The sequence below is a fragment of the Symphodus melops genome (assembly GCF_947650265.1).
Source record: "Symphodus melops genome assembly, chromosome: 15".
In the NCBI taxonomy this organism is placed as follows: Eukaryota; Metazoa; Chordata; class Actinopteri; order Labriformes; family Labridae; genus Symphodus; species Symphodus melops.
Window position 1 is genome coordinate 17,166,822 of NC_136705.1, and position 24,698 is coordinate 17,191,519.

General features: G+C 42.1%; 1 protein-coding gene across 3 annotated transcripts; it reads right to left on the reverse strand.

The window, feature by feature from the left end:
- Positions 1-624: 624 nt before the first annotated feature.
- On the reverse strand, positions 625-23,802 carry LOC306836204 (protein FAM53B-like). 3 transcript variants are annotated; one of them, XM_079363185.1, is made up of 5 exons: positions 23,643-23,802; positions 12,802-13,067; positions 11,062-11,116; positions 8,047-8,894; positions 625-1,827 (listed from the first exon to the last, which is right to left on the reverse strand). In XM_079363185.1, exons 2-5 carry the CDS (start codon positions 12,880-12,882, stop codon positions 1,474-1,476), a joined length of 1,338 nt encoding a protein of 445 aa, XP_079219311.1. In that variant the 5' UTR covers positions 12,883-13,067; positions 23,643-23,802; the 3' UTR covers positions 625-1,473. The 3 variants fall into 3 exon arrangements, with proteins under 3 accessions (XP_079219311.1, XP_079219312.1, XP_079219313.1); XM_079363186.1 differs by lacking the exons at positions 12,802-13,067; positions 23,643-23,802 and adding an exon at positions 12,211-12,276; XM_079363187.1 differs by lacking the exons at positions 12,802-13,067; positions 23,643-23,802 and adding an exon at positions 12,093-12,165.
- Positions 23,803-24,698: the final 896 nt, after the last annotated feature.

A 24,698-nucleotide genomic window follows, 5' to 3' on the forward strand; every position in this document is an offset into this window, starting at 1 on the left:
GCCAGGGCTTTCCTCCCAGTTTCAGAAAAACAATATGTCCTATCACTTTATTTCTTTACTCAGCCCCTCCCCCCTGGTTGCTAATAACACTAGAGAGGTTTGCTTTTAGTGCAGTTTAAAATCGAAAAAGACCCCTACAAAAGTGAGGATTATAAAAGCAGCAGGTGTTTAGAGGTTGTTTCAGCCACTTGGACAGACATAAGAGAGACATGATAGGAAATCCCAGGGAGGAACAGATTCGCCTGGCTGATGTGTCTGTTTGTCTGCCTCGCAGGTCTCTGGACATATTCTCCTGATATCACTTCCTTTTGTCACTGCTGGGTTACCGACCAGGGTTATACCCCGTCTAGACTTCCTGCCTTTTTTGTTTGGGACTGGTGGGCAGCATGAGGACATTGGACAGATAATTACTAAACCTGCTGCATTCATGTAAAGCTAAAAATAAACTTTAGCTACTGTGAAAAGAAAACATTTCAATTCTGGGAAATAGGCAATGGGTTTGATTTCTAAATGTAGCTGGAAACTTTTTCAGACTTTCCTGGTGTCAGAGTTAAATGAAGCTTCGACATCAATTATGTATCGAGTGCAAAGCATAAAAAAAACAGGCTGAAATTAAAGCAGACATGAGTGCAGGTTGTACATTTATTTCATGTCTGTTAGAAGAAAGGCCTTGCATTCTTGCTCCTTCACAAACAGCTCATAAAAAAACACAGTTACTTAGAAAAATATACATTGATATTAGGACTGAAAACTTGAGATTCAGTGTTGAATTAAAATATACAATTTGCATATTAAGAAACTACAAAAAAGATCAGAAAAGGTGGCTTCCATTGAGGTTTCTTAAAGGGCAAGCGAGCATCGAAAAGAAGGCACTGTCATTTTCTGAACTCCACATAAAGCTTATTGGGCCTACATTCAGAATAAAAGTCTGGTTTGTGTGTGTGCACAAACAAATGTAGAGGACAGCAAAGGGTGCCGCTATCCCTCCCTGGATCAGCATCAATCCTTGATGCCTCTATCTCTTAAAAAACAAAAACAAAAATCAAGCTAAATACAGGAGAGCCCAGCTACTGCTACATAACTACAAATCTAAGGTTAGCTGGAAAGGTCATCAGGTTGACAAGAGAGTGTGGCAGCTGGGTTTTTTTTTATTAAGACGAACCCTCACTTTCTTTCTCCTGAGTTAACCTGAATACCCAATAAAAACAACAACTAATGTCACTGCTTTTTGATTCGAACAGTGAGAATGTTCAAGGCAAATGTGTCAATAAGAAGCCAGCAGTTAACAACCTACTAAATCCTTTTTCATCTCCATCACTTTCCTCATCTTTTCCTTTCAAACTTCGAAAAACACTTCCTCTACTCCTTCAATCGCTCTGTCTTAATAAACATCTCTTGGTACAACCTCAAAGTCCATTTACATTCTACCAAAGTCCAGACATGGTCTTCTTTTAAAGACTTCTATAAAAGTGTTCAGTTTCTTTCAATCTGGTCAAGATCCAACTCTCCTCCAAGTTGGAAAATGTCCCTCTGTGTCCCACAATCACCCTTCCAGAGGGGACGTTTAGCGCCCAGTGTGTCTACAGGAGACCCGGGCTGCGAGTCAATGCTACAAGCCGAGTCGCTGTCCAGCTCCTCGTAGGATGAATCTTCTTCTTCGTCATCTTTGCGTTTTTCTTGCCGTGACTCCAGTCCCAGCTCGGAAACAGCAGCGAAGTCTGAGTCTAGATGAGTGAAGGTCCCTGTGGTGGGAGGGGGCAGGGTGGACCGGCAGCTGTCTGTGGATGAGAATCCGGGCCAACTCAAGCTCTGAAACGTCTGAAGTTTCTGCAAAAGTGGAGACAAAAAGGAAAAATAGATGTCGGTGTGTATGCCCATGGCGCATTCTGGCTTTATTCTGACTAGGCTATAAACGTAGAAAAGATTGTCAGGGAAGAATCAAGCTCAGGGTTTTTTTTTTTTCTCTAGAAAGTCAGTCTGAGATCAGGTTACAGCCTTGGCAGGCAAAAACTGGCTTTCCCTTTCATCGACAGCATGTGAGCGTGTAAACACGAGTACAAACACAAGCCATAGAAGAAAAACACAATTTGTAAACCTTCTGGGTTGAAAAAACACTGGGATGGGTTGCACACCGCTAAAAGGTATCTTGTTGCAAACTATGCTGGGCCTGTTTATCACTGTGCACACCGCATGATGGAAACCCAAACTTGGAAAGTGAAGGACTTTTATAGTTTAAGCTTTTGTTATTCACAGCTGTTTTGTACGTCTGCACCAAAGGCATAGCCAGGGAGAATCTGTATGAGTTTTTGCTCCCACTGCTTGACCTTAAAGAGATTTAATTCACTCAAAAGTTGTTCTGCCAGTTCGCTTTCATGCTCTCTCATTCAAATCTGAATTTCTCCCTGCAACAAAGAGAGGCAGCGTACTTGCGCAGTGAAGGGGTTAATGATCTCGGGAGCGCCCCAGCAGCAGATGTTGTAGCCATGGAGGTGAATAGAGATGAGGTTTTCTCTATAGAGCCTCAGCTTACATGACAGACACCTCCTAATGTTTCCCTCTGTGTTAGGACATTGCTTTTCCTGTTACAATGAGCAGGGAGTCTCCCTTCCTTAACTCTTACATTAGTAGGCTCAATATATTCCCCAACCCCGATTTACCACGGTCCAGAGGAAAACGTAAATGCAAGATTTTTTGCTGTCCGATTTTTTTTTTCTTCTTTCTTTCAGGATTAACATGTAAGCCGCTCAAACACAAGATTTTATTCCATCTGCTGTGTGGCTGTGCGTGGAGTGAGGGGCCTTTGCTGTAGTTACCCCACTGGTGTGGAAAAGGGGATTTCTAAGTCATCTCTCTCTTCTCTGTCTCCAACCCAGAGCGTCCCACCCCCTCTCCCATACCAACTATCACAGCAGATGAGAAAGAGGTGGAGAGGCAGCTTTTACACAATATGCTTTCTATAAAATCTACCAAGTTTTGCTGGGATTTGGATGGGTGTGGTGGTATGGGTTTGGGGTTTGGGGTTGGGGGGGGCAGGATAAGAGTTCTGCTGTGAACCAAGCTCTGCCGGAGAGTCGTCCCCCTTTCACTACAGCAAACCCCCAGCCAGATGGTAGAAATGCAAACCATATACACACACGCTGCCCTTAATGCCCCTCCAACTGAGCACCTTTCTTAATCTTGTGAAAATCAGAACACTGAGGGATTCACCTTTTCAGCAGCACAACAGACGTGCAGTTAAGGGGCTCAAATATTTGAATCAGGATAGTCAAAGTCAAAGCAAACAGGCAGAATCCCGACATGTTGTCAAAAAATATTAAGTATTAAAAAAGGCTTTCTGTTAAAAAAAAAAGAAAAGAAAGGAATCTCTTGGGAACATTAAAATGACTGCAGCTGATGTTGATAACATGTAGCTCCCATGGTTTGGTACTTTACGCAAAGAAACAGGATAAATACCAGAGCACAGGCTGTAATGTAGTCAGAGACGTGGGACTACATTTGGTTAAAAAGTGGTGTCTGTTCGAGGCACACATTCCTGGAACAAATCACCATCACATGTCGGGGACTGTGAGAACTACTTAACCTTGAAAATAAAACTCAAACATTGGTTAAAAAAAACATAATATTGCACAGTTATAAATGGTGTTTTTTGTTAGTAGCTGCCTTTTAGGACGACGGATGGAACGTAGCTTTTGTGCTAATTCAGGCAGATTTACAACGACGCTGTTTGTTGTGATGATTAATGTGCACTGTCCTAAATTAACAAATCAAATATGAAAAAGCTTTTGCCCATGCACTTCATTAGTACATGTTGTTTACCACAGCGGACTATGCCCACCGTGTGAAATAGTATGAAAAACAGATTTTCCTACGAGGACAGTCTTCGGCATTGTAACTGTTTCCATATCTGAGCAGCACTGGATTTGTGTGTATGAACATAACTTTTCGTTTTCTTTGTATTTAGTCCAGTAGTCTAACAAAGCAGCAACCTTTGTGTCAAAACACAGCTGCTGCAGGTGAAGCACAAGCCCATAAGTTAGACAAATATTCTCCTGATAATTAGAGCAAACAACAAACACCACCCTGCTAACAAACTGTGTCAAATGTCCTTCTGTGAACTCGACCAGAAACAATGCACTCACACACACAGCACACACAGAAAACGACATGCAGGTAATTTACTCTGCACATTATGTACAAGTTTGAGTGTTTGAGCATGGTTATTTGGCTTCGCTCTGAGCTGAAATGAGGTCAGCAAACAACACTGAGCGGTACACTGCTTTGAGGGAGAGGCAAACAGAACTCCAACAGTAAACAACTGAAAAACAAAAGAGAGGGCAGAGAGGAGCGAGAAAGAACAAGAGAACTTAACTCATTCCTGACGTCGAGGCGACATGCTTGCACACCTCTGCAACAACAACTGTCTGTGTTTCTGTCGGCGTACAAACGCCTTTGCTTTGCTCCGTGTGTGAGTGGCTGGTATTCACTGTGCCACAGAGAGAGAGAGAGAGAGAGAGAGAGAGAGAGAGAGAGAGAGAGAGAGTGCACGGCAGACATGCATGGAAGTAAGATGAATGGGATAAATGTGTCGAGCCGGAGAAAAGTTTGATCAAAACAAAAGTCATGTGTAAAGGCATATTGGCAATTAGTGATGCCTCACAGAGCGTACAGACAGTACCTTTGGAACAAGTCTCGACATGTCCTTCTACACACAGAGAGCCACACCTCAGACGCCCACCTGGGTGTTCCCAAAGCCCATTAGGCTTGATGCTCAGCTATGATCACCATGCCTGCCATCCCAGGAATGGAGAGAGATGGGGAGAGGAGGGGAGGAGCAAAGGAGTTTGAACTTGGGGAAGGGAGAAGGTATTAATAGAGAGTAGAGAGGAGTTTGTCTTGCCAGCTTTACTGCAGAAATAATACCCTCCCATCTTTCACCCGGCTATGGCTCTTCTGTAAGCACAAGCTTTCACTAAAACAGGCTCGAGAATTTGCTTTGCTCACCTCTACTGCTAACACAGCTAACTAACAGATAGCCAGCAACTGTTCCTAAAACGGTTATAAAATTATGCCACGTCAAACATGGCTTGAGAGACAACACATACATAAAGCATCCTAATAAGACTGGGCAGGCTGACCATTTCCAGCAAAAACAAAGTGTAGCTCCATCAGCAACTGACCCAGAATCAAGAGATAACATTCTTAGTCTGACAGCTCGTTCCACCAGCTAAACAATGAATGGTCTGAGGTGAAAGGGCAGCCAGGGATAAATATGAAACAGCAGACAGAAGAGGGAATGGATATCCAGGGCTGACACGGGGAGGATAGTCAAGGAATTTTGGGGGTAGTCGCAGTCTTAATCCCTGCAGCGGTCTCGCTATAGCTGATTAGCACGACATGCATCCCCAGAATTCACACCCGCCTTCATTGACGTGGTCGAGGAGTCTAGAGGCCAAATCACACCATGTTTCGCTGACAACACACACAGGGGACTTGTTAGACGTTAACCCTCGCAATCTTTATCCCCGTGCTGACTTTTAAACAACCAAACTGCAATCCAACTGGCAAAAGAAAGTAACGACATTCTGTCATGGGAAGAGAAGAATGTAAAAAAAAAAAAACCAACAGAAGACTACTTCGGTTTTCCTTTGCTTGTCTTTGGGATCATATTGCTTCTCCACACGTATGAGGGTCGCATTAACAAAGTTGTCGTCTTATCGTTCACATAATGAGCTGTGTATTTGACTGATCTTAAGCATTATGAGTAATGTCTAGTATGCTGTACGTTGTTCTTAATGGTGTGCTTCTTTGTTTGTTTGTTTGTTTGTTTTACATAACAACACTACAGTAGAGACAGCTACATTGATGCAGCACTAGGAGTTCAAGACAAATCACCCCGAGGGGAAGTAAAGTGTGTCATATTGTATTCGTTTTATACAACATCCAATCGTATCTTTCTGTTCCATACCTTGTTCAATCCTAAAATGGAAGAAGCAGAGAGATACGTGTGTGGAGGTGTGAGAAGAAGTTTTAACGATAATTACATCCCGAGCCTACACCCTATTCAGATTTGCAAGTGGGAGTTAAAGAGTGTGCACAGCCAGGAAAAAAGAAAAGAAAAGAAAAAAGAGGGTCAAGTCAGCATAAAGTTTGCATATACGGTTTGACCAAGAACAGCTGAAGTAAAAAAAAGTCAAATGCCAGAAATGTGATTCTGACATTTATAACCGCAGGTACAAATCACGCACAGAACAAAATTCCCAACAGAGGCGTGAAAATATCATCTGGTCCCAACCCTGACGGTAATTCCTGTGTTCTGTCTTCACCAGAACAGATGCAGGTTGTAACCAGCCCAGTGTTTCCACATTATCACTTCCTTTTCCAGAAAGTTTGCCAGCTTCTAGCTTTCCCTTAGCTCTCACTGAGACAAACCACCACGTTCATTCAGCTCGACATAGTACAACCAGGACTGTTTAAGTTCCTGGACACACTAATTGCAGCCTTTGAACAAGAGAGAGAGTAGCATTGTGCTCTAAATGACACTGTAATTTGCATTTTCTTTTTTTTACTGCTTTCTACCTTGAATGCAGGCAAGCAAGAGAGGACAATAACAGTAGATCTGACATGACCCATCTAACCTGTAAAACCTGACTCCTTCCAACATTACGAAGCACATGCAATCATGCAAGTCTGTTCAACAACCATGACATTTCGGGTTAAAAATTGAGGTAGGAACTACAAGATCTCTGTGTGAAGTGCTGAGAGGTGAGAATCATCTGCAGAGGTGTGGCTCTGCATCCGACCATAGCTGCAACCGGAGGGAACATAAACGTGACTCCATGTGCGTGTTTGTATATCTGTGTGATCATCGTGCCCCCCCCCCCCCATCTTTTTGCTGCTGGCATGACTAGAGGAAACACACTCGCTAGGCTCCATTACCAAAGCCTTGTTTATCCAACCCTAGCTCGGTCCTGAGGGCAACTGGCTGGGAACGCAAATCGTTTTGGAAAAGGAAGGGAGGGTGGAGGAATAAACTGATGATACTTTTGAATAAGCGAACAGGAAAAAGTACATTACACGATTTTTACTGCGTCATTTGAAAATTCTGAGTCATGCCATCATGAGTACAGTTTGGCTTTGGTGGGAGTTTTAGCTTCTCCGCAGAATTTCTCAAGAGCTTTCCAGTGAATGATGGAGCAGGATGTGATGTGCAGAATCAAATCTTACTAGGCTCCATAAAAAACATTGGAGCACTGCCAAGCAACAAAAATTACAAGTCATTAAAATGCTTCAATGGTTCTATTTTGGGTTTGGGTTTTGTCCGGGGGTCATTTTCAACTCTCTGGCTGGCTGTGCCATTCTGCCTTGCCCTACAACAGAATAAACAAACTCTTGTCATGGGGAAAGACAAAAAAAAAAAAACAGATTTCTGTGTATCCAAATATTCCTGGATTAATTTGGTTGCTCAAACTTTCTGATCATGAAGGCAGAGAATTGCGAGATAAAGCTACACAGGAAATGAAGGATAGTTGCAGAAAGGAAGCAAATGAAGGTCGAGGGGTCAAATCTTTGGACTGGATGTTTACTCAACAGAGTGAATGAATGATAAACCGGAGCTGAGTTTGCTAGAGCATGGCCAAACATGAGGAATGTATCTTTAGTGCGCCCCCCTCTTTTTTGAGCTCGAGGGAGGGAGAGAGGCCTGCGATTACTTGGCCCTAAGAGCCTTGGACCCACGACCCAGAAATCTTGAATAAAGCTCAGATCCAACCCAGAGAGCGTTATTTTTGAAGCTCTTTTAAAATGTCCCCTTGGCCAATGAACAAAAAGACATTGTATTGGTCGAGGGTTCTATTAAATGCACAAGAGGACCTTTTGCAGCATTAAAACAGGGTTGTATTTAAAGCCGATGCTGATTCACGTTTGATCAGTGAACAGTGAAGCTAAACTCTGTGAAATGAATCAATATTATAAAATGCATCAATAGGAATGTGAGTGTGCGTGCTTGTCTGAGCGTGTAAACAAACGTGGTCAGTATTTCCAGCTAACCTGAGTCATCTTTGCCAGGTCCAAAGAGGGCCGCTGCTCCTGGGTATCTTCTGGCCTCCTGCGCTTCATACCAATCTTTTTGTCGTTTAAAACGCAGGGCTGGGACCTGCTCCTAGAAAGACACCCCCTCACCCCAGCTCTCTGGCTCGCCCGGCGCCCCAATTCTGGGGTGGAGTCAGAAGAGCTGGCCTCTGAGGCCTCCTCCCCTTGGAGCTCTGGCAAGCTGATCTGCTCATGGGAAAGGGAAAGAAAGTGGTGATGATGCGAGGAAGGAGAGGTAGGGGTGACTGGAGAGGCGGTGAATTGAGGGTGGACAGGCAGGCGCTGGTTGAAGAACGGCAGATCCAAAGCCCCGTCCGAAGGGATGCTGGGACGTGAGGGCAAACTGAAGCTGGAGCTTCGTTGCATGGTGGGAAAATTGCTACTGGAGAAACCCCCTCCTCCGCCTCGTACACTTCCTCCACTGTGGCACCTTCGTTTCTCAACCGTCGTCCACACTCTGGAGCCTTGGGGCTTCCAAGATGAGCGGGACCCACTGAAATCATCAGAGAGGGACAGGGAGCGACACTGACGTTTGCTGGGAGGAGCTGTCGGAGCTTGGCTGATGGCTGTAGTGGGGTAGTGTGCAGGGGTTGAGGTTGGGAGGGAGAGGGGGCTGCTCGCGCTGCCATCACCAAGGCTGAGATCTCTTATCAGACTGGTGATTGCTGTGCCTGGCTTCTTGGCCCAGTGCCAGTTCCCCGGCTCAGGCATCACATCCCACAGGCTCTCCAGACTGGCACCAGACTGGCAGGGAGCTCTCTGCTGGATGCCACAGCTCTGCTCCCGGTCCAGCCACCGATCTGCATCTGCAACATCCAAAACACACAAAGAGTATGAAAATGTGTAATCTGCAAATGATGTTGATTATAAGCTATTAGATAAATGTGAAGGAAAACATGTAGGATAATTCTTCAATTTACAACATTTACAACACTTAAATATACTTTAGGTTGTAATTAATAAGATTCTCCCAACACTAAAAGCAAGAGGTTTGGTTGCTGAAAAGTCAAGCTGTTTGGGAGAAAGAAATGAGATTACTGACTGGTAACTGGGATGACATTTACTTAAGTGAATTACAAACCACTAAGCACAGACACTGGAAAATCATGAGCTTTGGTGCAAAAACATGTCATCAATCTTAATGATGGAAGTCAGCCTAAAAGGAAGCAACTGCAGCTGCAAAGTTCAAACTAGTGCTGACAGGAAGATGTCGTTTTCTACGGTTATATATCCCACAATGCATTGTGTTGTGTGTAAGCTTGTAAAAGATATTCCTCTTTTATGCAGAATTCTATTTTACTCAGACCTCAGACTGGTTTTTATTATGTGCGATGTCAATGTGTAACATATTCCAAATAAATATAAATTGCAATGATCTGAAGTGGAAATCCTTGATCAACTATAAGTTGCAAGTTGCCAAAATGTATAGATGGAACTGGAAACTGAAACATAACTAACCTACAGTAAAGTGACTGAAGCTATGAAGTTAAGAGATCAAATTGTAAATCTATTGAAGCTTTTTTGGCAGCTTGCTGACTAGCTGATCCAAGTCCTGTCCTTTTTGGATGCCTCTCTCTAATTCTGGCGTTATAGCGCTCAGACTGCTGGCCGGAAATCAGTGTTTGGGGCGGACAAACAATGCACGGGGGCTACAGTGACGACCTGATAGGAATGTTACGAAAACATCTTGACAAAAGGGAGAAAGGGATTGGACTTCAAAAGGCCACCCTTTGAAAGTAAGAGACAACGTGCTGGTAAAACTAAAGAGACAGCTAGACAATGTTTAAGTCAACATTAACAGTGGAAACATTGAGCCGCGCTCCTCCCTGTGACGTCTCTCCATCGAAAGAAAGAGCAGCTACTGAATGATAGTGGGGTCCTGTGTGTATGTCTTTTAACACCTGGGACAATTGCTGCAACGCCAACAGAGCTGAAGGGAAATTGTTGACATAGGCAACAGCATATTCAATTGCAGTTATTTCCCATGAGAGCGGTGTGCAACGTTGTGTGGAGGCAGGTGCACCCTGATCATGAGAGGGGGATGAGTGACAGATGGGGAAAGGGAGAAGTGAGACAGAGGATATAAACAATGAGACGGTTACAGTTGGGGTCACTGACTTTGATTTGTTCAAACTTATCAAGTGTTTACAGAGGACAATCATCAGGCTATCAAATGTGTAAAATGTGTCATGACCAAAGTATCCCACCTAATCTACTTGCCAGATCTGGAGTTAACACAGTTGAACTGGGTACTTGCTTGATAAAGCATTAGAGGAGATTAATTGATGTTTAACCTGAGACAGATGTCTTCTTATGGCTGTTTTTATTTTGTTCTGAAGGCTGAACCCAAGCCTTGCTGCCACACTAGAGACTGTAATTGCTAACACTTCTCCAAACCTTTTTTTGCACTCAAAGTTTGAACAATCCTGCAAGCCCTGATTGACCGGTGGCTGTCACAGATGCCCTCAGAGGCCTAGACTCCAAATATCAGCAACCCAGATAACACTATAGGCTACTGAATGCATCTTGCTGAGGCTAGTGATAATGCCCACATACTCTGAGGGGAATCTTTAATATAATAAACACATTTTTAAACGTGTTTTTTTTTATGTCTATTATTTAAGAGTCAGGAAAGTGGACAGCAGAAAATCAGGGAGAAAGAAAGTGGGAAATGATACGCAGGAAAGGGAACAGATTGGATTCCAATTGGTCATCTGCTTAGAGGACAAGCCTTTGTACACGGGACGTGTCACTGGGACAATGGTGCATCTTTCCGATAGATTTAATCACCCCTGCAATTGACATTGTGTGCAAACTAAAAAAGCTCTGACCGCCTGTGTGAGTGCGATGCAACACTGGATCACCCTTAATAGTTGAATTGGTCAAAATGACAGACAACCTTGAAAATGTTCTGTCATTGTTACATTTTTTTGTACAAGATGGAAAACATTTGAGGCAACCTCTGTTACTCACCCACAGTTCCACAGGAGAAGAGGGTGGTCCCTCTACTCATGGTGTGGAGGTCACACTGTGGAGGAGAAAAAAACAAAGCATGAGAATCAGAAGCCTAACATGTTGGCCCTTCAAACCACAATCATATAAGACAATGAATATCAATACGATCCCTGCATGTTTAGTAGCCTACATCAGTAAAACCAGAAAATGCTTAACCAGTGATAAAATGAAAAATAATTTGACTCTCGTACTTAAAGGGGAAATTAAAGTTGGGCTTAGTTCCAACTTTATCATTTTAGTTTAGCCCTTCCTGATTTGTTTAAATGTAATTGATATCATAATTAGGGCGCCAATTTAGCCTAGTGGTTAGGACATGCATCCTATGTGCAAAGATGTACAGGTCAAAAATAAATAAATCAGTGGTCCCGATTTCACTCTGCTCTTTAGCATGTCATCTATGCAATTTCATCTGTGCTGTATGTTTAACATGTGGCATATTTGACAAATAAAGAACCTTGAACCTTGAATCTGATGCTTTCACCAATCTCATAACCAAATAAAGGCACAAAACACTCACACCCACAATCCCTGCTAAGAACTAAGCCGCAAATCATTGAAATTTGAAAATACAAGCTAAATCAGCAATTTAGCTGTAAAAGAGCTGTATACATTTCCCTAAAGAGTTGAAAGCTAGCCAGCTAACTAAGCTAAAAGAGGTGGAATAGGCTAACTTTTGTTAGCATTTATCTGATGGAAAGGAACACAACCTATGTATTTGAGTTAAAATTATGAAGATGAGAATTAAGCATGGTCAAATAAAGTATTTTTGGATTATTTTGTGGTATTGCCATTCTTAAAGACACTTTCCTCTGTTTAGCTTAGCCTAGCTTGGAGGAAAGGCTAAAAATAAAGAAAACTTATAGGCTACAACTGCTAGCTCTTTCAAAAGACAAAAGATAGTCATATTAAACTTTAGAATACAACTGTTTTATGCTGCAGTTTTAGCTTATCTCAGTTTATGTAATTATAAAACCATTTTGTCTACCTACACACACTCACACCCATCTTCTAATAAGAGAACTCTCTTGTGTTTAAATGTAAAACAGGGTGGTGCCTGTATCCACAAAGGACAAAAGCAAAGTGCTTAAATACATTGCTTTGACTCACCTTGAGATTATTACCACAACAAAAAAGGTTTTCTAAGGTACCAGACATTGTCAAAATATTGGCTATTGTGTTCAATGCAACGATTAGTATGGCTAAACATCAGGCCTTTTAAAAAGATTAACTGATAAAAGTAAAAGTTATATGAACTTGTTTAACAGCCAAGAAGAGCTAAACATAATGTACTCATTGTTTTCCCATTACAAACAGGATAGTGTGGTATGGTATGCTAGCTGTCAGAGTTAATGTAAAACCATCTATGACCTCTTCCTTCTGTTGTAGCCTATGTACCTGACCTGGGCACATGGACTGTAAGCACTTTAAACTTTTTACATGGACAGTCTACTATCATTATTTATATATCTCTGTCACTGCTGAACTGTTTTTTTTACATTTTTAATGTAACTTATGCTGTTTGTACGCTCTGTACGATTAGGATGCGAGGATTTCTGAGCTTGTTATGCAAGCCAAATTTCAAACAATGAAATGTTATCTTATCTAATCGTGTCTACTGCGTTTAAAATGAAACACTGGGAACATATTTTTCAAACCAGTTTGCTTTGTGTGAAACTCTAAAGGTTTCATTTCTCTCACCAGCCGTCTCTCGATGCTCGTGGGCCTTACATCATTGACACCCTTCCTCTTTTCCAGTGTTTTCAAGAAAATGATCACCATGGTAGAACACAGCAGTACTCCTGTCTTATCAGGTGCAGAACAAGGCCATAGGCAGCCATCTTAGATGAGGGTGGAGGGCAGACAGTGCATTTGGGCAAAATAGACGAGCGGTTTAGAGACCTCCCATCAGCAGAACAGCCCTCAAGTGCGTATGAAGGGGATTTGTGAGGTAGGAGGGCCAATCCCTGTGAAAGAAATGGGAGACAGAAAAAAAATAATAAGTCATTTAACATGATCAGAATATAATCAACACTTCTTTATGCTACATAGGTCCACACAAAACAAACATTAAATGGCAAAGAAATGGCTTTAGTATGGGTGGCTTGCAAAGAAAGTGATGAAAGAAATGGTCCTAAACACAGCTCAGATTTTGCAAAGCCGAGTGCCATTGCCAGAAACTTCAAAAAGGGTGAGCAGCATGTGTAAACGTAAACAACAGAATCTTTCACCCTGACTTTACTCTGACTTTTTCCTGGCAGTCCTGTTAAAAAAATTCAGCATGAAGTTAGGGTTAGTCTAAGTGTGAATGCAGATGGGTAAAGTCAGGAAAATTCCCCATGGGCCAGCAAGAGGGGCGGATCACACTAACATTGAGAAACCAGTGAGATCATTGTGCACTTAATAAAGAAGCTTCATAATCACTTTTCTGTAATGCTGTTGATATTCCCAAACAAAGAGTGTATATGAAGGCAAGCTATTGTTTTATAGAGTAAGACTCTGCTTAGCCTGCCACCTTTGATAACTTGCAAAAATTATGACAACCATCCTTTTAACGTCTTTACAATTCTCCTGAGACTCCCTTGTTTATTCATTATGAATTCATGTCGTCTTGTTTTAAAGTTTTTTGGGGGGGAATTTTTATGCCTTAATTTAGAGACAGGACAACGGATAGATTCAGATGAGGGAGAGAGAAAGTGGGAAAGGAGCTACAGGTCCGATTTGACCCCGCCCACTTTAGGGACTATAGCCCCAGGCACTAACCCCAAGGCTATCGGCAAACCACACTTTGTCTTTTAACATAACTGAAGATGTATTCACAGAAAAATTCAAATTTTACGCCAAATTAGTATTCAAATAAGCTGTTTTAACTTTGATTACAATTTAAAATCTTGTAATCAAAAAACATGCCTGCGTTGTCAAAGTCAGCCCATTACTAAATGAACTTGTGGAAACCAATATCTCACAACTGAGTAGGCGTAGCTTTACAGCTGAAAGAGTAAAAAGGAGTGCTGACTGGTGTTTTCCCATTCACCACCCTGACACTTGTAACAACTCTCAATAAAGCTTCGAGCCTGCAAAGATACTGTCTCGGTAAACACAACATGCTGCCATAGGCTACATTTCTTCCCTATCCCTTTGAATAATGGAACATAATCCACAGACCATATGGGAATGTAAACATGCAGTAATAGAAAGCAAAGTGAAGCTGATCCAGGGAAGACATCACTCACATCTCATGACTACAGATGTGGCTAAGAAACCCACATGCCTTGTAAAGTACTGCCAGTAGCTGATGCACAAACACAAACCTCTAACATATGAAGGAACTTAACGGAAAGGCAGATGGTCCATATACGTTTTTCTTTGGTCATGTCTGCTCTACTCAGCGTTTCTTGATGCATGGCAAAGATTAAGGTAAATGGTGACAGCTTCAATTATGTTTTCTTTAGTATGGGAAAAAAGGAGGAGTAGCTGCAGTGACCTCCACTCGGGCTTCTCTCCTTCATTAGCCAACCACAAAACACACGACGGCATCCAATTAGAGAGTATGAGCATGGTTTAGATCCCCCAATCAACTGCGAGCTTATAACAGCCTTTTGCTTTTTGTGGATTGACACACGAGGCTAATGGATCTTCCAGGCATAGTATGTTATCCTGCTCGTGTAACATGTGGTTTCATGTTAAGTAAGGGTGGTTCCACTTATATAACATGCCTCAGAGAGGACGTGAAAGGGCTCACTAAGAATGAAATGAGTTTTGTGGGGCAGTGAGGAAGAATCCCTGACATATCTGAAAGAAAAAGATAAGCAGCTTGTTCACACAAGGATTTGATATCGCAATTTTGATACCAGTCTAGTCATGTCTTGTTACTTCACTTTGTCATCTCGATCTTTTTCTGTCTTCTTCTTCGGCCACACGACTTCATAAAGACTATGTTTCATGTAGGTCTGCCCCAAACAAACTGCTACCATATGACTCCCATTATCTCCATTTATCCCCGAGAGTCAGTGGAGCACAACCGGGCCTCCGGAGGCGAGAGGGGCTGGTGCTGGTGGTGGGAGTCAGACGAGAAGGGAATGTTCTTCTTGATCAGTTTTACAGATTACTTGACTGATTAGGACTGACACTGAGTAATGAGAGCAGTGATGGAGCAGGGTTTTGGTGTGATGTATTAGACATTGTAGGAGTTGATAAAGATGACCGTTGTGCTGTTACTGCAGTTTCTTTTTTACATCAGTGCAAAAACATCACCTGGGACAGTTAGAAAAATGTGTCTGAACATGTTGTCTGTTTATGCTAACCTGCGCTCATGTGTTTGTTTGGTGTAGTGACTGGCAAGCCGGGTCATGGGAGAGGGCAGAGTGAGTGTGAATTCAGACCTGGAGCCATGCTTACTTAATGAAGTGACTCCTCATGATGGGGAAACCAGGACATAATGGAGTGAGAACTGTAGAGCGCAAGTTGGCAGGCTGCACTGATTAATTACCATTTTTACTACTTAAAGTAAGTCTTCGCTGATTTGTCTTTTATGTCAAGACATTGATTGTTTGACTTTCTGCCATACTAAAGAAAACACAGAAACATGGAAACTTCGATTACAATTGTGTGTCACAACCCAAATTGCACACCCTTTACAAGCCCTTAAAGCAAGCAAAACAAGTCTAAAGCCCTATGTGTGGTAATAATGAAAATTGGTCAACAATAGCGAATACAGTAATGCGTAAACCAATGCTAGAAACTACCCAAAAAGATAGATATGCTCAACTGCTTGCAGCCCTCTCTCCTCTCAGGCAGAGAGTGTAGTGTGTAACTGTAAAGACATTGAAAATAATGGTTTCTCTTGCCTCTTCCCGATACAATCTTATACGTAAATAATCATTTTAAAAAGCCTCCTGTGATACCACATGAAGTAGACATGTTCTGATACATTTGACTGTTTTCCCATGACTGACTGCCAAGCCTATAGACTTCAGTATTGGACAACTCAGAGTACCCATCTGATTCCAAAATATACACATTATCGTTAAAAAACTCTACACTTACACCAAGACGGTGGACTGATATTTTATACAGTATCAGGAGCCGATACTGCAATGGTGTTGGTAAAGCTTATATAGGTAACCATACAATACTGTTTTCAATAATGGAATCACTCTTTAATGAAGCATAACTCTACAATTTGATGTGCCAGATTTCTCTTCAGATTTGTTTAATTTGAGGCCATTTGCAATTTTAATGAAACGGTCATTCAAGCAGCCCGAGTTGTGGCCTTCTACACAGCTTTCATACTTCCTACTCCCAAGCAAAAGTCTATAGAACCCCACCAGTAAGAGGAAGCCTTTTCACTGAATGGAAACCACAACTTTTTGGACATTTGAGGCTGATTTATAAAATTTGACCTCCACAGTTCGCTAAACTCGATGGTAATTCTAGTCAGATTTGTGTATGCCGGAGTGCAGACAGCGGCTCTTGGCTCACAATAGCCAGTGACTCAGGAGGGCACTAGAAAGGGCAGCTAAGATAATATGGCTCCTTGCCCAGGCTGTGATTTGTACAGGCAGATGAATAGAAGCCTATTTGGGGCCCCCTAAAGTTCTGTGACGGGGTGTTTGGTGTCCATCACCAATTGGCTCTGGTTACTGCATACTTGTGCGGAGTGCGTCTGGTGTCAAGACTTTGATCGGTGGCTGCAGCTGTAGGAAACCAACTCTTATCAAAACAAATAATGATTTAGACTCCAAAAAACTAAAAACTCCAGGGATGATGAGTGCATAATACACAACAGATTATTTCAAAAGGGTTGAATGTGAGCGCAAACAGTTTCCACTAACGGGATGGCGTTGCTACTACAAATTTGATGGTGCACAAGATGGCTGCTTGATGTCTGTTTTACATCGAGAATATAACCATGGCAAACAAAATTCAAACATCAAAAAGGGAGCTTTTGCCCACTCAAGTATTTTTTTGTCGTCTGGGGTGACAAAAAGTAAGAGACAATCTTTTGTGAAAGTCTGCTGTGTGGACTGTTAATTCAGGGTGAACACACAGCCACCCCTCTCTCATATAAAATGGCCAAGGGTCGTAAAAATGGTCCTAGGGAGGTCAAGACATACCACTGAATACTCTGGCCATCACCCGAGTACCCACTGGCACAGCAACACGAGCCAAAAACAACAAGCCATCGCACCACTAGATCTTCAGAAGTGCAGAACAATGAAGAACTCATTCAGTCCAACTTTATGCCTCGTCAGTAGTCAGAATCTGGACTCCCTCTGTACATTTCCTTCAACGTTTCTCAAACAAAAGCAACCATCAACCTCCGTGTAAATAATGCACATGCACCCCATTCTGAAAGGATCATATGCATTCTTGTTACTTTTGATAAAAGGAGTGGTAACCCGTGACTAAGCTCTTAAATGAAAACCAATGCAGCAATCATAACTCAAAACATTTCTCGAGATTTTCCATTCTCAAAGCACCAGCCTGAAAGTCCAGTTATGGCAGGCAAGTGCTTAGTTTGCATAAATATATTACACACACATACGCAAGTGCACTTCCTTTTGCAGTACACAGGCCGTGCTTCCCTTGTGGTTCATGTGCTTCTGTTGCTGCTGAGTTGGGTGTGGAATGCAGTGGCTCATTACAAAACAGACGGAGAGACAACAAAAGTAATAACCACAAAGCATTGTGATACTGAGTAACCCATGCAATGCCCTCCTAACTACCAAGTATACTTTCAAAGAGGAACAGGACCTCCAAACTCAGAAGTGTTCCTCATCCTTATTTTCTTCTTTACTGCTAATTTCTATAATTAATTACACCCTTATTTAAAATCCCACTGTGTGAGAGTTATGGGTAGAATTCATTTTCCTACTTTAGCCCTGAATCTGGGCTGTTGTTTGTGTTTTATTCTGTTATTGGAGAGGAGCTGTAGCGGGAAGTAGGATTAAGTTGTGAAGACTTGGCTCTATTTGGATTTCTTATTAGTCATAGCTTCACAATAAGGCAACCATTATAAGATGTCTGCTTTTGCTCAATTTGAACCCCAAGAGCCGATTAGTGCAACGTGTCATGTAAAATTATAAACACAAAATATTAAAGGAATCTGTGTCAGATTCATTGAGTAGCCTTTTTTTTTTCTTCTTACGGTCGAGCTACACGCCGACTTAGACCCAAAAACAGCTGCTAAATCCCGTCTACTTTTTCTAGATTTCTGAGTTATCTTATTTTGAAGACTTGCATCATCAATTGTGCAGTGTGCACAGAGGCATGTCGGCCAATCATGGACCAACCGTGCATGACAAGTCAAATGAATTTCTGGCGCGTGATTGTTTTTGCACGGTGTGAGCAGAGCCACGAGTTGATTCGGCTGATTCTGGTTTATTTGCTCGTGAGCTTGTGTTTATCCGTGATGCCGATCATGTGTGTGAAAGAGAGAGTGGGAGCGTTTTAGTTCTCGCGTGAAGGTTATTTGATCTGTGCATATGAAACAACTGAATTGGCCTCCGTCTGTCGGACTTTTCTATTGACAATAGTGATTGCTCTGTCCCGATTTTACTCGTACAGTGGAAGCTCCCGGGGTCATGCCTGACAATCCGTACATAGTGTGCTCATTAATCGGGAGCTTTAATTGTGCGACTTAAACGATACAATCCTACAGTGTGAGCTGACATTCCACCACAAATTCTCTATATCGTACAGTGTATACGCCAGGCTTAGGTCGTTCGTTTTCCTGGAAATTGAAAAGCCATAGCAACCAACACAAAACAGAGGCTAACCGTGACAACCGGTCATGTGAAAAAGGCAAACATAAAAGAGCAATAAACGGACAGCTCATTGTTTCTTAATCTGGGATTGTGTTTGCTGGAATATTGAATAGGCCAGAGGCCGCAGCACAGAGATGTGCAACCTGCAAACAAGACACAACCTCTCTATTTACAGGTAGTCTGAAATGTATTCAGGGTCGACCCCTTTGTCTCAGAGCAAGACTTCGTTTGCTAAAGTCACCAGAAGCTTGACAGGCGTAGGATCAGGTGTTTCAGTTCAAGTAGAGGAGGGTATGGGGCCTCTTGCCCCCTGGAGTGACCCTCGCATGCCTCGACTCTCCATACATCAGGTACCCCACTAATTACACTGCAACCCCCTCCCACCCTTCTCTGTCTGTGGTTTCTTCCATTATACATGAGGGCCTGGTCTGCTGTGTGCACACTAACCAGAGTCCTAATCCATCAGGGATACATTACATGGGAGCCTCCAGTGCTGCTTGCAATCCCCTCCAATTGCTTAGCTCTATAAGGGCGACCACTCCTATGTTGTACAAGCAAATGATGTTATGCAGAGTGTCGCTAACAATCAGCCATAGAAGGTGATATTACTGCAGTTACATAATGCAACAGTCATGGTGTGGGGGGGTGTATGAAGTGATCCGAGTGTGTTTTAGTGGGTAAAAGAGAACTATAACTAGCATTCCATCGGTTCATTCATTGGAGGGCTCAGGTCACCGTGGACCCTCTGAATGCTTAACAGAGAGAGCTATGGAGGTTTTAAAATGAGATTGAAGATTTTTAGCCCCCTCAAGTTGTTTGTTTATCACCCCCCCCCCCTCCAAAAAAAAAAAGAAAAAAAAAAGAAGGTACAGCAGAACCTTTACCATCAGTCATAAAATGTTAGCAGGCTATAAATTGGACTTCTTCTGTTAGATCTCCCCAACCTCCTTCCCTACTTCCTGCAGTGAATCAGCTGAGCTGCTTGCTGGTGTTTAGGCTCATGCTGTTACATGGAATTACCTGCAGGTGTATAAAAAAAACATGCTGACAAACTGGAACCCAACTAATGACAACCACTTAGAATATACAGTGGAGACCAACATCTTTGAGCTCTGTTCTCAAGCCTCGTCTTGCACAACAAGCTACTTTATTATAAGTGTCTTCTCTCTTTTTTCTTTGATTTTTACTTCTGCATGTTCAAAATAAACTAAAAAAGTGTCAGGCTTGTGGATAAGCTGTTGGCGACAACTGTTGAAATAAAACAGGGCATTTGAGTTTTGTCACAGCTGCAAAAAAAAGAAAAAAAGAAAACCAGCTTCTAATAATAGATAAAAAACGGCTGTTTGTGCCAAACACCAATGAAATCTTTCATTTCTCCTTTTTTCAAGAGATGCCAGCAGAGCATACTGATATTTATTTAACAGACTGGATCCACAGACAAAGCCATCTCCACGCTGCATGATTCACACAGGAGCTATGTGATGGCTGACATTTTTAAGGAGAAGCCAATCCAAAGTGGCAGAGGAAAATAAAGAGAACAATGCCAACCACTGTCACTCATGAAAGCGGTGTTATGATGACACGAGGCAACAGCAGACAAAACATGAGCTCATCCAGACTATAGGTTTGTGCACACATACAGACACACTGACAATTTCTATATGCAAAGCGTTGATAACATCAGAGACTGGAGATGCAAACAAACTCAGACTCACAGTTCTCCCCCGGGGACGTAAAAATCACTCATTTGAGGGACAATAAAAAAAACAGAACTGTTTGGTAAAACTACAAAATACGATTCTTCACTTTTAAAAAGCAGAAACACACAAGTGGGTCGTGTTGATGGGAGCATTCCTACTGCATCCCAGAATGCTTTTCATCTCTAAGTAGGGTCTGGTGGCTGTCTTTGGGGGGTTGGGGGAGTGCTTCTCTGGTGTATGTGAGAATGCCTCTTTTCTTTTCTTTTCAGCTGCAGGTCTCTGGCTCTGTGGGCGTCGAGACGCCAGACTTACAAATCTATCATGTTAATGAGGAAAGAATAAACATAAGAGAAATAAGAGCATTCACAGGGTTATACTGAAGATAGAAATAACCGAGGCACGTGTTTTTAACTTCCTTGAAGCTCAGTGTGGACGAGGTTTCTGTGTGTTTGGAACGGCAGCAGTTATGACTGCAGGTCAGGGAGAAGAAAGGGAAGCTTCTGAGATGAATAGAGAGTAGCATGGAGGCACAGACAGGCATGGCTAACAATCCTTTTCTGGAAGCTTTGCATAATGCCTCAGGCCAAAGAACAGGGGAACGAACATCAGAAGAGCAGAAAGACAAGCAACAGCACAAACATCAGGGAAAAAAAGTGAGTTTAATAAAGAGAGAAAGTTAGAAAGTGAGAATCTGACAGTGGATTGAAAGTGTGTGTCTGTGTGTGCAATGAGAGAGAGAGAGAGAGAGAGAGAGAGTTGTACACACAGAGGGAGAAAGGACCAGTGGCTTGCTCAGCACACAGGCACACAGCTGCCCACTGACAGAATGGGGCTCTAATAGGGCCTTTTGCCTGCAACACAAAGAGGCTGCAAATGTGTGCGTCTTGAGCACACACTGGAGTGCAGAGTGATCCCCTGTAAAACCCACAGGCCTTAATTGCGTCCATAAATTACGTCTATAGTGTGTGCGAGGCAAGTCCACAGACCCATAATGCCCAAGTTGTTGTCGAGAACAATCGCAGGGCATCAAGTTGTGCTTCAGCAAAAATAATAAAAGTGCTTATTAGCAACTGTGATGAGAATGTGTTACTTGTTTCCTCTCCTTTCAGATAATTGGGCAGCATTTTAGACATGCTTTGAGTTAAAACCAAATCTGTGTAGGGTGCATTTAGGTCCTGACTTTGCGAAGTAAAAAAAGAAGTTTTGAAGGCTAAAAAACATTTGTGTATTTTAAAAAAAGTTTACAAATAAAAATACATATTTTTTAGTACAGGTTGTTTGCACCGTTACAGAACTTTTTTTTACGCCCCTTAAGAGATAAAAATCGAAAGGTACACCAAGCAACATATTTGCTGGTTCGCATGATGAAAGACTAAAATGGGGCTTGTTTTTACTCACATTCCTGCCGTGGTTTACTGTCAAAATCAAAGAAAGGTGTAATCATTGTAATCTCCTCCAAACTGGAAAGGCAGATCTCTCTCAAACATGCTCTCTCTGAGCCTAACCAGTATTTTTGGAGTCACACTTATCAACATCCTTTGTAATTAGACAATAATGCTGATATATAATTAAATCTTTGCTCAGCTCATTGCTTAACCTCACCTGCACTTCATCTGCCTTTATTTTGTGGGAGCCCCTTTCTGAGCAGGAGAAAATATGTCCTGCTTAAACTACAGCCGGCCAAACCTGCAATTCAAGGACAACAGCCGCTATGGTGGCAGCATCAAACTTTTCCAAGTATTCTCAATTACGATGCCCTGGTGCCAAAATGGTTCCTCATGGTCTTGTGTTTATAGTGTCCACAAAGATAAACCACCTGTCGTGCAATATTAGAGAGGGCAAAACATAAGCAAAACAGTTACTTCCGAACCCCCACAGGAAGGAAACAACACTGACGAACAAGCAGTTTAGAGCTTTGGCTGCCAGCCGCTGTGCTCCATATTCAGATTCAGAGGATTAATTGTCTTTTTGATTTTTGAGCTAAGGAGGTCAGTAGTTAAAAAATGACCCGATGAACCCTGTCCTGTCATTAAGAAACAAAGCCACAAACTGCACACTTAAAGATATATCATAAAGAGATTTCATGTATTCCTTTATTCTCTTCACTATAATTTTTCAAAGGTTTTTAGGGTGGGAGTATTTACCTTATCAGTTCTTATCACCAGATTGTGCACAGTTTCAGTTTCGTGAACGTGTAATAACATAAGCAAACATGCCAGTTGTCATGACCAAGGCCCAACAAGTGAGTGTAGCCAACCTTTTGATCGGAGCTCAAGAAGGTAGCCTCTGGAAACTAATAGAAATTGAGGAAGGATAATTTGGTATAAAGTGGCTTCTTCCCACACACAAAAATGACTCAACTTCTGAACAGCTCTGAAATTAATATGCAAACCAAACTGGGTGGTGGTGGTGGTGGTGGTGGGTGGGGGGGCTATGCAACTAGGCCTCATGGCTCAAAGCACTCAAATTTCTCTCAGTCTCTCCTCACTACCTGTGGTGTGGAGAGATGAATGTCAATATGAGCTGCACAGTAATATTTTATACCTCCAACAGAGACTATGAGCAGCCTCAGCTTGATTTATTTGTGCTATATATATATATATACACACACACACACACACACACATACATACATACATACATACATGGGAGTGTATTTTCCTGCTTTTCTTCATGTGTGCACCTAAACTAAAACAACTTATTTAGCAATAACTTTTGTTTAATGCCAGCATAGGGCAGGTCAGGTTAAATAAGCAAACGCAAACGAATTGGTCAAAACAGGTTTTAACAACTAAGCTGTTGTCTATATTGAAATATACAAAGACCTAACGAGATACATGTTTGTGCCTAATGTAATTCAAAGGTATTGGAGACTACCGTGGCATTGTGCCTGTATGAACAAATCAACCAAAATGAGAAATAACCTTACTATGTTGTCATCTAACATTTCAGTCAAAGAGGAAACCCAGCAGCATGAGCAGCAGACAAAGTAAACTTCACAGCAGCCGAAGAAGAAACATTATGCTTCAACATAGTTATAACAATGTTGTATCAAGACAAATAACCCTACTACCTGGCCAGCAGAGGCTCTCTTTCGAAGTTAGGTCATCTTCAACAAAAGTTAAAACCAGAAAGTAACACAAAAAAATAAAAGTTTCTCGCAGTTGCAGCCGCAGGTTTGAGCGCAGCCAGCACAGGACTGAGCAGGACTGCGAGCAGCTGAGGGCTCGCTGCAGCTTTCAGCCTTCAGCAGTGATTGTAACAATATCCGCGTTTGGACGCAACCATGACCGCGGGGGGAGACACGGAAAAATGACAGAAAAACAAACCTACATTTCTTGAAGGTATAGCGGCTTAATGCACAAGTAAAGGCTCCATTCGCATATTTAATGAAAACATTTATACATTTCTTTATGCGCGCGTACGCACAGTTTGAAACGGTATTTGAGTAAAACCTAATAGACCCCTTAAAAGTTGGAATGCTCATTTGCGGTCCTCCCTCAGGCATTTACGATTCTCATGTGCTACTTTGTGTTACTGTGCTTCATTGATGCTAAACAAGGAAATAAGTGTTTGGCATCTCGATACGATACTAATAGCAAAACTACATTTAAAAAAAATGAACAAACCAAAAGAAAGTTACTACCTTTATTTTAGGGTTTCCTCTGTTCTGTTGTTTTTCTTGCAATAACCCAATTTCTTTTTAAAAAATGAATAAAAATGAACTTAAATGTCTTCATGGGCTATGTTATACTGTAGCCATTGTAGACTTCCCTCCAAGGCGGAGTGTGAAACAGCCAGAAATGCTTTACAGAGGAATTTTTCCCACTTCCACTTTGGCTCCTCTCTCCTACTATGGAAACTTCACCACTACATGGTGGAATAGCCTAATTCAATCAATCCAAGAAAATCCCATTACCTTCCAAAGTGTTCCCATGGGGATGGGGTGAAAATACATAAATAGTTGCAGTATCACACTTGAGAGGTTAAAATGAAAGCATAGTATTTGTGCTGGCAGGAGGGCAGCCAGTGGGCTATAGCATCAAGTCCGCTTTCAGGTCAGTATTATTATGAGTGGAATAAAAGTGTAACTTTACACATGTGCCAATCCAGAAACCATGGAAGTGCT